Source organism: Thamnophis elegans, chromosome Z (genome assembly GCF_009769535.1).
Source record: "Thamnophis elegans isolate rThaEle1 chromosome Z, rThaEle1.pri, whole genome shotgun sequence".
In the NCBI taxonomy this organism is placed as follows: Eukaryota; Metazoa; Chordata; class Lepidosauria; order Squamata; family Colubridae; genus Thamnophis; species Thamnophis elegans.
In genome coordinates, this window is record NC_045558.1 from 128,919,469 (window position 1) to 128,933,639 (window position 14,171).

The following is a 14,171-nucleotide window of genomic DNA, read 5'->3' on the forward strand; positions in this document are numbered from 1 at the left end:
TTATGTCCCGTTTCTATAATTGATATGTGGTAAAAGCCACGGGCTGCTGCTACACCTGTACTGTTAACATAGGCAATAGTTGTCATGAGAATTTGATATGGTGTAAAAATTTAAGATCCATAGGAGTCTTTTACAGTTGAATTGCTTTCTGTCTCATTATATACATTATCCTTTTCCTGGGATTTTTTTTCTCTAAATGATTGTGCTGTATAAAACAGCCCCTTCCAACCACTTTATTAGCCTTCAGTACTGTCACTAAGCTTGTCCTTTTACCTAAATTATTCTCAAAGTACTCTTGCAGTTTATTTTTGGTCTATTATAATCCTTTTCTTTTGTAGAATAGCTTCATTTTATCTCTATCTAAAACTCAAGCTCTTTCCTCTTAAAACCAGAAGCACAGGATTATGATCAGAACAAGATTTAGGCAAAGTGTCCACTTTCAGAATTTTATTTGAGAGATTTTTATTTTTTATTATCATTTTATTTTTGAATAGACACAAACAAACAAGGCACAACAAACACCATAAAAACATATTCCATTACAAATTATAAAAAGTGTGTCAATTGGTTACAAAGAACTTTTGTGCATCCCTTCCACAGTCATCACCCATAATTCATATCAAATTATATATTTTACATCCAATATATTTGTATATATTACGATCATCACACCTTCATATAACTATAGTTGTTGTAACATCCCTTTATAACAAATATTCCAAAATTCAAAGCAAAACCACATAATGGCATTCCATTGTCTAATTTCAATATCATCCAACAACATTCTATCTTTGTGAAACATTCTAAATGAAAATTAAGTATGTTTGATAACAAAGTTTCCAAACTTCCTTTCTTAATCACTGTTTATATCCATTTCAATATTATAGGTTTTCATATATAACTAAGTTTGAAAACTTCCTTTCATGGTCATCATTTAAAATTTATACCAAATTTCCACTTGTCAAACCAATACATATTTATACATTATATCATTATCAATTATCTATCTAGCTATATCCATTATCACTTCCTTTTTAACATAATGCTCTAATTTTAACGATTTAGCTAGTATTTTGTTAATAGTTTCTATATCTCAACCTGTGTCTTTCCAGTAGTAGTACAGTCTTATTTCTTTTGCCTTATGTGGGACTAATCTTCTGGTTATTTCCTTAATCAACTTTGTGTGGGCTTCTCTTTGCACTTTATTGCTTATTGCTTGTCTTATAAATTCTCGAAACCCTCCATCAGCTTCTTTAATCTACTTATCTTTGGTTATCAGTAGTGCTTTTGTCAAAGATTCTCTCCTTAAATCCATCAATTCTTCTTTTTTTTCTTCTTCTATACCTTGAAATCTGAGGTAGAACTCCTTTCCATCTCTCATCCCTTTCCATGTTCCATTCTTTCCATTTCCAAAGGGCACCTGCATAAACAACCCATTTTATCTGTTTGCAAGCTAAAACCTTTGAAGTGGAAGGTCAAAAGGATCAAAGAAAAGAGAGAGAGCAGTATTTCCAGAACTCAGCCTCCAACCTCCAAGTGGCAGTATAACTTCTTTTCCCTCTGACGTTATTGATCTCTTTATATTCTTTTTATATCTTCTTTATATTCCAAGCTTAAAAGAAACAAGGCTCTTAAATGGAACAAAATAAAAAGAAAAATAAATCCCATCCAAGCCAGTATTGTGAAAATAAAAAAAGATTTAATCCATAGATAAAAAAAGAAGTAGTAGAAGAAAAGCCAATACTTTCGCTTTAAAAAGTAGGAAGTGTTTGCAAAACTTCCATCCATAAAAAAAGAATAACACACTATCAAAAATAGCTTCAATTCACTGCTTATTTTATTTTATTTTATTTACAAGTTTAATTTGATTTTAATCTTTTTTGGGCAGTCTCTTTTGTAAAAATAAAATTTCCTCACCAGATGGACACACTTTCTCTTTCTGCTTTCCTCCAGTTGTGGAGCTGTCCTGACTTCAGCAGCTTTGGGGCTGCGCTTCTATCGCCAGCTAGAAGAGATTCTCTTGGATCAATCAGGGACTTTGCAATGTCCCTGAGATCAGCAAGACATACACTTCCCTGTCTTCGCGATAGTTTTGGTCCAGATGGACCACCCAGCGTTAAAGTATCGGTTGCGATCTTGGAGCTCTGAGATCGCACGTCGGATATCTTTGCGATGTCAGCTCTTTCTCCGAGAGATTTTTATATATCCATATCATGTCAATCCTTGAAAAAGATTAATGTCTTACAGAAAAAAGGTATATTCTCTGGTGTCTCAATTTTTATTTCTCCATGAATCTATTAATATTAGATTGTCCATCATTTCAAAGAAAGTATTTGATAATTTACCCCGTGAGGGTTTAATCCCCTTGATGTGGTGTTCTACACAAAGCAAGTGTAGTCATTCTTTCCAATCTGCCATCATAAGCCAGTTTCCACATGAAAAGGGCTGTAACTGGTCCATTATTTTTTTTAAAAAAATGCTTCTATCATCATTTGCCTTATACAAACCTACCACTATTGATTTTATTCTGTTGAGTTCAATTAAAACTACTGCAAATCTACCATATTCATCTGCTATAGGTATACACAATACAATAGCAGACTTGGAAGGGACATTGAAGGTCTTCTAGTCCAACCCACTGCCTAGGAAGGAAACCCTATACTGTTTCAGGCAAATGGCTATTCATCATTTGTATTTGTATTTGTATTTTATTATTTGTATGCCGCCCTTCTCCGGGAGGACTTAGGGCGGCAAACAATTCAAGGGAAAAAAGGGGGGGAACATAAAAGACAAAATACAAATAATAAAAGTAGACAACAGTCGCACAACCATACATGTCGAGAGGGGAGGGAACTCATCACCCCCAGGCCTGCCGTCAAAGCCAGGTTTGACGGCTTTTTGGAAGGCCTGGAGAGAGGTGAGGGTCCGAATCCCTGCGGGGAGTTCGTTCCAGAGGGCCAGAGCTGCCACAGAGAAGGCCCTCCCCCCGGGTAATAGCTAGGTGGCATTGGCTGGTAGATGGCACCCGGAGAAGGCCAACCCTGTGAGATCTAATGGGTCTGTGGGAGGTAATTGGTAGCAGGTGGTCTCTCAAGTACCCAGATCCAATACCATGAAGGGCTTTATAAGTTACGACTAGCACCTTGAAGCGTATCTGGAGACTGATCGGTAAAGACTTCCAGACTTCCAGTGGAGACAGAAGCTGACATTGCAACAGTACGACTTGCAATCACAGAGCTCCGAGATACCAGTCAATACTTTTGCCACTGGACAGTCCTTTTGGACCTAAACCGTCCCGAAGAGAGGGTGATAGGGAAGAGAACGTCTTGCTGATCTCAGGGACATCGCAAAGTCCCTGATTGATCCAAGAGAATCTCTTCTTGCCGGCGATAGAAGTGCAGCCAAAAGCTGCTGAAGTTGGGACAGTTCCGCAATGGGAGGAAAGTGGAAAGAGAAAGTGTGTCCACCTGGTGAGGAATTTTTATTGTTATAAAAGAGACTGCCCAAAAAAGTCAAAGCTAAATTAAACTTGCAAAGAAAAGAAAATAAGCAGCAAAATTAAATCTTGTCCAAATCAATTTTCATTTCTTTTTCCTCTTTATTAATTAACTGGGCCAAGGCCTTCACCATCCTTAATCTGATATCTTGTCCTGGTTGGTCAGGTATTCCACAAAATCTTAATTGGGAATCTTTAATCTGAACTTTCAGAATTATTATCTCTTCCAATTCAGCTTCACATAAAGAGTTTGTCTTCTCCAATTTATGCTCCATACAATCTACTCTATCTTTCACCTGTTTCATATATCCTTTCAGACATTGGATTTCTTCCCAGAGTTCCCTTGCTGGTCACTGAAACTTTGCCTCAAGCTTTCTTCTTTAATTTGGTTTTGTGTTTTTCCATATACACAGTCTTAAAAGGCTTTAAGAATTCTATATCTGCTGATCATCTGTCTAATTTTTGTGTCTTCTTTTGCATAGCCATGTCTTTGGGTTTAAAATGACAAAATTTAATTTTAAAGTTAAAAGTTTCAGAGTTATGGACTTATAAAATATATTCCACTGGGTTTAAGACTAACAGAACCTTAAAGAGCGGTGGCAATACTATAGTCTTTGGCTCCCTCTATTGTTGAGTCAGCACCATTATATAAAAAAAGCCTCTAAACTTATTCTTTGCCACAAATGGCCATTCAGGAGATGTCAAAAATGAAACTGTTCACCCCCACCTCATAGCAGTCTCAGACGTTTGTACTGAGAGTTCTTATTTAAACTCCAAAAAACAAATCTATTGAGCTAATTATATGAAGTTCTCTGAAAGCTTTAAGCCAAAAATTGCAAAAATATTTTCAGGATTAGTGTCCACAATGCTTTAGTTTCAAGCTGTTTTCAGCTTCTTTGTTTGGTTCGGATATCTCATCTCCTCTTTCTTACTATCTTTCAATCACAAAGCCTCATAAATGTTGATAGATCCATAAAAATGGAAACGGCAGGGTGCAACTGGAGAAAGTCTCTTTTTGTATGAAAAGTAAACATGCCAAAAAAAAAAAAAACTAGTGTCTAAGAAGCAGTGAAACTCTGATTGTCCATTGAGAATGGCTGATTCTTCTACAATGAACTTTTTGATTGCCCTGCCCCACCCAGGGATTCATCTGACTACTTCTTTTTCTTCAAGAAGCAATCTGAAAGTGTTTGGCTACCCAAGGAAGCTAAAGCAGTGGTTGGCTGCTGCGGGATCAGGCAGGTTCAAGCAAACTGGTACTTCTGACAATCAGCTGACCACACCCAACCACCCCCGCCCTATCCTGTCCTATATTTCTTTCTTTCTAGCTCAGTCGATTCACATGGCACAGCTGATTTCTGTACCTCCGCTATTCTGCTTACAGGAGCTGCCTTAGAGCTGAGCTTTAAATTGCTGTTTGAATGCTCACCAAACTGAGTGTAAAACTAGTTGCAGCCCCTGAGCAAAAGGGTCAATTTCCAAAGCCTCCCCCTATCCTGGGGTTTGGGATTCTTCTGGCTTAGAAAACACTCTAAGCCTAAAACTGTAGAGGATCTGTATCAGAGCTAATAACTCCACTGACTTCAAAGGTGGAAGATTCCAACAGAAGAGTTTTTGGGAAGGATTTCATATGCAGATTAAAAAATATCAAATCCATTCTGAACATATGGTGAATGTGAGGCAGTTCTTTGAGTGTCAGTGAAGGTAAACCTTGATGTAGTATGTTCTGAAAAACCCATACATGTCAAGACAGACCAATCTAAGGTTTTGGAGTTACTGTACATCTGGTGAAAAAATGGGCTACAGGAGTGTTTGTTATGCATCCAAGTGTCAGGGTTCCAAATGACATCCAAAATTAAATCAGAGTCCAAGGCAAAGTATTGCTTAAAGTTCCAATTTATTAAGAGAGTCATGTTGGCACATCTGGGAAAACCCAAATCTGAGTCAACTTTGAGTCAGTCAGGATCAAACTACTGGCAGTTGGTAGAATTAGACTCCAGTACTGCATTCTAATCGCTGTGCCACCACAGTTCTATTGTAATGGCAAAATCAGGGTCTGCCTTTCTACTTACATAAGAATAGGAGACGACACCTTTTCCAGAGGAGAAAGGTTTTTATTATTATTGAATGCATTCAAGAGACCAGTAGATTTCCACCTAACTGATCTGACTTAGGTACATTTTGACAGAGGTTTTATACCTTTGAAATGGTTATTACAAATCATATAGACGTCATATAGGCGTGCACTAGTCCAGGTCACAATTTCTCACCTAAGTCAGCACAAGGTTATTTCGGGTAAATTACAAATATTTAAGGAAAATTACAATACATGATTCCCAAACCACAATAGGGAAGTAAAGTGAAACTAAAAGAGAAGTGAATCTTAGTTACTCATGCAGAAAGAGGAAAAGTCAGAACGCCACTCAGATATATTGCTAAAAATATGGTTAACCTATAGCTTGTTTACAAGTTGAACTTTGATTATCATAAACTGCGCTCTATGACTAAGATAATGTGGTTAACTGCCCACCCAGTTTTTTCCTACTTGCGAAAAAACTATTTTCCTGTGTTTCAAGCAGAAAAGAAATATGTTCCTTATTTCTTTTCTTTAGGTGAAAGAGCATAAGCAGAGCTTTAATTTTGAAGTTTTGAGTTAGAAGAAGACAAGTAGCCTGATTAAGTATTGAGGGGTTCAATGGTGGACCCCATGCTGTTTCATTCCCCCCTGTTGAAACTTCACCCAATCCTAAGATTATTGTGGAGTTTCATAAGTATCAGGCTCCCTATTGCCTATGAGCCCCACATACTCATGTTCCTCTCCTGTGTGTCCCATAAGTGTCAGGACCTTGGCAGTGGCCCGTTTTTCCACCAGGAGAGATAAAGAACTGCTGATAGCACGGACAAAAAGTGGCATAATGCAGGGGATGATTATACATCCTGCTGCAATCAGGCCAATAAAAGTAATGATAGCCTGCCATCCGGGCAATTTTGACAACCAAGAGCTAAAATATGAGGCGAGATTCAACCCTTTCCATTCTTGTCCTGGGAAATGAGTGAGCTGTCTCATTTCCGTGGTAAGCTGTTTAATGACACTCCCAGTTTCATCAATTTGAAGGCAACAATTTGATAAGTTGAACTTCCCACATACTCCTCCTTCTCTTGCGAGGAGGTAATCGAGAGCCAATCGATTTTGGTATACTGCAGTACGAAGTTTGTCCGTGGCAGTGGAGAGAATATTCAAGGATTTGTCAATTCTCTCCCCAGCCAGGTCCAACACTGCCTGTAATTGCATGATTCTGTTTATCATGTAAATCGGGGTGCGGTAACCCCACGACCCATCTTCAGCCCATGTGGCTCTTCCATACGTACATACAATTCTCTCTGAACTCCATGTATCTGATTTCTCATATTCAGTAAGTTCCTTGCAAGGAAAGTTAGAGAAGGCTGTGTTCACCTCTCTTTTCTGACGAATGGGATCGACTGAGTCATACACTGGAATTCCCAGCACCTGTCGTGATTGGATGGGTAATAAAAAGAAAGAAGGTTTTATCCACCCAAGAACACAGGAGCCCGCCCAGTCTGCAGGAAGAATTTCATAGGCAAGTGTGCCACAAATCCAATACATGTTCTCAGGGGCTTCCCATGGGCCGGATGAATACTGTGGCTCCTTTAGGTATGGTAAGAGTGAGAGATCAAACTTGGGGGGTTGAGAGAGATTAGATGGTGATGACCACTTGGTATAAGTATCATCCCATTCCCCTAAACAAATTAAATGACCCACAGGATATGATCCATTTCGAGAGAAACAGCTGTGGCCCACCAAATTTGTAGTTAGGGTCCAAACAATACCCGTATGCTGTGTTCGTTGAGTGAGGTTGCCTTTGAGGGTCATATTGTTATATACCTCTGGGGTTGCTTCGAGGGCTTCCCATGGCCATTTTTCTCCCATGTTTGTTCCTCCACAAACAAAGCAATTCTTAACAGTTAAGGCTTTTGCTACTTCTTCAGCCATTTCTACAAACAGATTCACAGCCTTAGGGCTAAGAGGAAGGGGTTCCTCTAACTTTCGAAGGTTATCATATACAGACCATCCTAATGACTTTTCCTCCCCTTCCTTCAAAGTTTCCACCCTTATTGTAATGTATGCCAGTGGGTCAGCCCCATTTCCATCAATGCCTATCCCATAGCTTTCTTCCTCTGGGTGATTGCGGGACACTTCAAAAGCGACTGAGTTTGAATTTGGGAGGCTGCGAAAATTGGAAATATAGGGACATCCCAGATGAGGAGAAGTAGGATAACCTCCTCCAGTATGTTGACAGACACAATCCCAACCTCTGCACGGGTTTCTTTTGTCCATGCGATCTGCACAAGGAGAATACAAATCCCGACTTGGATTCTGACATCCTTGGCAGTAGACATGGGATCGGGGACAGAGATACTTATGATTGTGGTAATAAGTTTGTCTCCATCCCTGACTTCCACAGCTTCTGTAAGCCACCCTATCCATTGCAGCACATACACCAAATGTTACGGTGATGGGCTTCTGTCCTTGTTTTAAAGCAGTAACTGTGGTGAGGTGGTAAAGCTGAGATTCCTTGGGGTTGTCAAGTAGGGCCAGGCCGGCCCATACACTGACTTTGATGCGAACTGGAGTGGTTGGTTGATAACAAATAAGGTGGTTTTTCTGGATGCAATAGTTATACATGGTACCGTTAGATACACATGTCTTTTTCTGAGGGGTGCAGTCCACTGGGGCCTGAGTGTGGTAGATCATTGTAACAATGGTACGAGGCCCCACCTTAGCTTTGGTAAGACATGGGCCACACTCATCCAGCCCTGGTGTTGCAGGCAGATAACATACCACCCCTTCAGATCCCTCACATTGGCTATAGAGACGGGGTTGCTTTCTTCCAAAAGTACAATTCGGAAGATTGAAGTTCTGACAGGATTTAGGTTTTCCCATTTTGAACTTTAAAGTATTCCCTCTTGTTCCCATTAGGCATGCAGTGCATTCCAATGGGGCAGGGGTTATAGGTCCCTTTCCATTTAATCCATCCTTCCCACCTTTGGGAAGAATGGGTGTGGGATGGAGGTTCCTACCTGGTTGCAAGAGCGGCTCCAGAACCACCATCCCTTTTCCTTCTGCATTCAATGTGACTGTTGCCGTTCTGCTTATGATCTTACCAAGTGTTACAGCTCGGCACTGGTATGATTCCGAGTAATTAGAATGAGTGATCCAGACCTTTAAACAACTAGATTTCTCATCATAATTACGTATTACGCCTAGGTGCCGAGTCTTGCTCAGTACCTGAGGTTTCATACTTGACAGATTCTCTTCATCTGACCACCATTGCAGCAACCACACATTCCTCACATTACCCATGATTTGACAATATATCCTCACCATGATCGGAAGCTGATCATTCGTTATGTCATATTTCATGTCCAAACTAAAATCAAGGGGTGTCCGCTTACCCCGAGTCCTTGTCCTTTCCGGATAGGGCTCTGGGTATGGTCTCTGAATGGGCCTCAAAGTATGGCACATTATGGTTGAATTATAGTATTCACTTGGTGCCCAAGTAACATTGGGGTCCAATCTACATTGCCAATAGTTCCTGGATCCCTTGGAACAGGGGGATAACCCTTCCTCTGGATGGCAATCTACTACCCAGCGTTTTACATAGGCAAAACCGAGTCCCTGTGTACTCGGGACCTTATAGAAGCAATGCTTACAAGGAGGAAAAGGCCCTGGTCCCATTTCTTCTAGCAGTGGTTCAGAAGTTACCTTTACAGGGGAGTCATTTGTCACGGTGAGGGCCCTGACATCTGGTGTTTGTTGGGTGCCCTTTTTCCCATCCCTCACATATGGTGGCTGCGAGGTACTCCCACTAATCACATTCCCCCCTTCTGGAAATGGGTCCTCATAATCAGGGGGAACCTCCCATATCTGTACCGGCGGCGCCCCTCGGGCGATCTTATTTGTCATGGTGGCATAGAAATAGAGAAAGTTAAGGAGAACAGAAACAGATAAGAGAAAAATCACGACTAAGATCGCTGGGATCAGACCATTCCTAATGCACGCAGTCTGGCGTAGACGGTGGTTGGAATCCATGGTTGGTTCTCCGCGTTGGACGGGGACGAAGGTTCCACGGGAGACGCGATGCGTTGCCTGTGTGATGGGTGTCGGCGGTACCTGGAGCAACACCTGCAGAAGGGTCTTCACCACCTGGCCGTAGAGCGATTGCTTCCCGTGAATCAGCAGGCGAGGTGGCGTCCTTCCTTCGTCTTCTCCTTTTGGTAGGGTGTAGAGGCTGGACAGAGTCCTTGGAAACAGTCTCACACGGGGTTGCAGCCAATTTCAGGCGTGTCCAATGGATCCAAGGCTTAATTTCAGCTACCTTAACAGCAAGGGGAGAACAAATAACAACAGTATATGGCCCACACCATTTGGGTTCCAAAGGCACCTTTTTCCAGTCCTTTACCCAGACCTCCTGTCCTGGGTGGAAATTATGTACTGGAGTTACAATCACATGAGGACGACATGACAGCACATATTTTTGTAATTGATGGACAACAGTATTCAAGGCTTGTAACTGTTTGATTTTCACTGTGTCTGCCACTTGAGGAGTGGGCAACACCTGTGGACCAACCAAATTAGGAACCCTTCCATACATTAACTCATATGGTGAGACACCCAGCCCCCCTGTGGGTGCGCACCTCACGGCCAGCAACGCCATGCTGAGGGCATCTGGCCATTTCAGATGAGTTTCCTGACAAATTTTAGCCAATTTATTCTTTATAGTTCTATTAACTCTTTCAACGACACCCGCCGATTGAGCGTGGAACGAACAGTGTAACTTCCAGGTAATCCCCAATACCTGGGCAACCTTCTGAGTGGCTGCATGAATGAACTCAGGCCCATTATCTGAAGAGATACGTGAGGGCAACCCATATCGTGGAATAACTATATTTAACAGAGTTTGGGTTACCTCCAAAGCTTTTTTCGTTCTAGTGGGAACACATTCAGGCCACCCTGTGTATGTGCAAACAACAACTAACATAGCAGTGTACGATCCCACTTTCGGCATGTCCGTAAAGTCGATCATTAAATAATCAAAAGGATAAGCCCCCCTAGGTTGGTGCCCAGGGGGAAGACTTGGGCCCTGACGTGGGTTATTAGCAGCACACACCTGACATCGAGAGCAAACAGCAGCTGCTAGACTAGACAAATTGTTAATATAGACTTCCCTTGTTAAAGCCTTTCCCAAAGCTGTCTTTCCTAAATGTAAATGCCTATGCAGGGAAGAAACAACTTCCCATGCTAACTGCTGAGGTACAAACACCCGGTTGTCCGGCAGAGTCCACCACCCATTTACTAGTTCTGCCCCTATAGCTTCAGCTTGCTGGACTTCCGAGTGGCTATATGAGGGGGGTTCATCCTCTTGGTTCGGGATCCACAAAGTAAGGCAGTTAGCTTGCAGGGAGAATGGATCCAAAGCTGCTGCCCTTGCCACCTGATCAGCCTTGTGGTTTCCTCTTTCAGCTGTTGAAATCCCCTTCTGATGACCCCGTACATGCATAATGGCAACTTGTTTGGGGGACCACACACTGTCCAATAGACGCAAAATTTGGGGTCCATATTTAATGTCCTTTCCTCCTGCTGTAATAAGACCCCTTTCTTTGTACAAAGCTCCATGCACTTGAACTGTAAGAAAGGCATATTTGGAGTCTGTGTAAATGTTGACACGTAGACCTTTTGCTAATTCCAATGCCCTAGTGAGTGCATGTAATTCTGCCAACTGGGCACTAGTTCCTGCAGGTAAGGGCTTGGCTTCCCATACATCATCAAGAGTAACTACAGCATAAGCTGCTTTCCTTACACCTTCATGGATAAAACTGGTTCCATCGGTAAAAAGGGTTGCATCCGGGTCGGAAAAGGGTTCATCTTTCAAATCTGGGCGACTAGCATAGGTTTCCTCGATGGTTTGCAGACAATCATGAGTGATCTCAGAGTCTGGTTCAGGTAACAGAGTGGCAGGATTCAAAGCATATGACTGAACAAGTTTGATGAGGGGGTTATGTGTAATAAGCCCCTGATACTTCAACATACGTGGATTGGTAAGCCACAAATGGCCCTTCTGATCCAGAACAGCCCGAAGAGCATGGGGGGTGTAGATATTCAACTGCTGTCCAAAAGTAAGTTTATTTGCTTCCTGAGTAAGTAAAGCTGTGCCTGCTACAGCCTTAAGACAAGAGGGCCACCCTTTTGCTACCTGATCCAATTGTTTTGACAAATATGCAACTGGTCGATACCACGTTCCCATCTTCTGAGTTAACACCCCCACAGCCATATTCTGTTTAGTGTCCACAAATAAACGAAAAGGTTTGTCTAAATTAGGCAGTCCCAGACTCGGGGCTTGAGTCAAAGCATGTTTTAAGTTCAAAAAACTTTTCTGTTCCTCTTTTTCCCACCGCAAAGGTGCCGTTTCATTCCCTTTTGTAGCTTCATAAAGTGGCTTTGCTAACAATGCGAAGTTAGGAATCCAAATGCGGCAAAATCCTGCTGCTCCTAAAAAGCCTCTCAATTCCTTCCTATTTCTTGGGGCTGGTAATTGACAAATGGCTTCCTTCCTTTCATGTCCCAAAGTTCTTTGCCCCTGCTGGATATCATATCCCAAATACCTAACATTCAATTGGACCAATTGTGCTTTGGCCCTAGAAGCTTTATAGCCTTTTTCTTGTAACAGAAGTAACAGGGCTGCTGTATTGGCATGACAGTCCTCTTCTGTTTGCCCTGTCACCAAAAGATCATCCACATATTGCAACACAACATCAGGAGGGGGTAAATCTAGAATTTCCAAGTCCGTAGCTAACGCCGCGCTAAAATGCGTTGGGGAATTTTTATATCCCTGTGGAAGGCGTGTCCAAGTATACTGCTGTTTCCTTCCTGTTGTCGGATTTTCCCATTCAAAGGCAAACAAGTGCTGGCTTTTTTTATGAATGGGTATAGAAAAGAAGGCATCTTTTAAATCAATAACTGAAAACCATTTGGCTTCTGGTGGAATTAACCCAAGTAACACATAAGGATTTGGCAACGTGGGATAAATTGTGACTGTTGAACTGTTGACCCGACGAAGATCCTGAGCCATTCGATATTTCCCTTCCCCTTTTGGTATAGGCAGAATCGGTGAATTCCATGGGGAGTCAGTGGGCACTAGAATCTTATAAGTCAGATACAGTTGTATAACTTCCTGAATAGCCTGCACAATTTCTCTTGGGTACCCCTCTGGCGGATGCATACAGGAAGGCTCATTGGTAGTTCCTCAACAATGATAGGGGTGTGGTGAGCAGCAAAACCAGGGGGGTTATCTTCCGCCCACAGCCCAGGAACCCGGAACTCCCTCCATTTGTCTCCTGAGACTTCCTGCACCACCATGATTCTCCAAGCCTCTTCCTTAGGCATCTCTAAATTCACATTGCCATATTTCACTCCTACGGATCTCTTTTCATCAAAAAATATCTGTGCTCTAAGTTTGCAAAGTAAATCTCTACCCATGAGTGGAAGCGGACAGCTGGGCAGATAAACAAACTGGTGAGTCAACGTTTTTCCTCCCGTTGTGCATAATAGAGGCTCTAAAAGTGGCTGGGTTTGTGGTTTTCCTGTTGCCCCTTGAATGTTGATAGATTGAGAAGAAATATATCCCAAAGGTTGGGTTAATACAGAGCGAGTCGCTCCTGTATCTACAAGGAAAGAAACTTCTTTGCCCCCCACATTCAGACAGACCATAGGTTCAGGGAGGCTAATCGAATCTACACTGCCCCGTCAATCCCACTCCTCAGCTTCTGCCAATCCAATCAAAGGAGTGTTGGGGGAAAATCCCTTGGCTTCTCTCTTTCGCAGGCCATTAAAGGGCTTCCTGAATGTTCCACGTCCCCTGAAGGTGTTGGGTCGGCTGAGGGAGAGATTTCTTGGCAAAGGGGAAGGATTTCTAGTTACCCTTGGCTGTTCAATCTCCCTTTTCCCAATTCCTTCTCTTCTGGGACAATCTCTTTTCCAGTGCCCATACCTGTGACATATGGCACACTGATTTTGACCCAAGGAGGGGATTATAGTCCTCTCCCTACTTCCTCTATTTCCCCCTGGCACAGTCATTAAAGCGGTGGCTAGCAATTCTGCTTTTTTCTTCATCTGCTTATCTTTTTTCCTCTCCTCCAATAAATCCCTGTTGACAAATGTCTTCCTGGCAACTTCCATGAGTTCACTAAGAGGTTTTCCCAACGCTCCTTCCAACTTTTGAAGCTTATGTCTTGTGTCTGGAGCTGATTGTGAAATAAAAGCCATTGCTAGCATACGAGCATTTTCAGGAAGGGTGGGGTCGATAGGAGTATACATCTGATATGCCTCCACCAATCTAGAATAAAATGCCTCCGGACTTTCAGTAGCTTCTTGGGTTATCAAACTTGGTTTCGACATGTTGGTTGCGGGCTTTCCTGCTATGCGCACAGCTTTTACTACTAACTGTTGATAATTGAGCAACAAGTTTAATTGATGAGAATCGTAAGGACTCCAATTAGGATCCTTTGAGGGGAAACGCTGTTCAATAAAGTCTGCTAAAGTTGTACATGCAGGGACATCTGGTTTTAAAATATTAGACACTGCATTCCTGATCTTTTC

The 14,171-nt window shown here is 42.1% G+C and overlaps 1 protein-coding gene across 1 annotated transcript; it reads right to left on the reverse strand.

Annotated features, from left to right (window-relative positions):
- Nucleotides 1–9,567: 9,567 nt before the first annotated feature.
- On the reverse strand, nucleotides 9,568–12,795 carry LOC116521757. The gene is made up of 2 exons (XM_032236417.1): nucleotides 10,375–12,795; nucleotides 9,568–10,134 (listed from the first exon to the last, which is right to left on the reverse strand). Exons 1-2 carry the CDS (start codon nucleotides 12,793–12,795, stop codon nucleotides 9,568–9,570), a joined length of 2,988 nt encoding a protein of 995 aa, XP_032092308.1.
- Nucleotides 12,796–14,171: the final 1,376 nt, after the last annotated feature.

Excerpts from the sequence above, each read along its gene's own strand:
- LOC116521757 (XM_032236417.1), bottom strand. The coding sequence starts at position 12,795 with ATGCATCCGCCAGAGGGGTACCCAAGAGAAATTGTGCAGGCTATTCAG. Across the intron at positions 10,135-10,374 it reads CCACTCAGAAGGTTGCCCAG|GTGTTGCCCACTCCTCAAGT; the intron begins GTATTGGGGATT and ends GTTGGTCCACAG.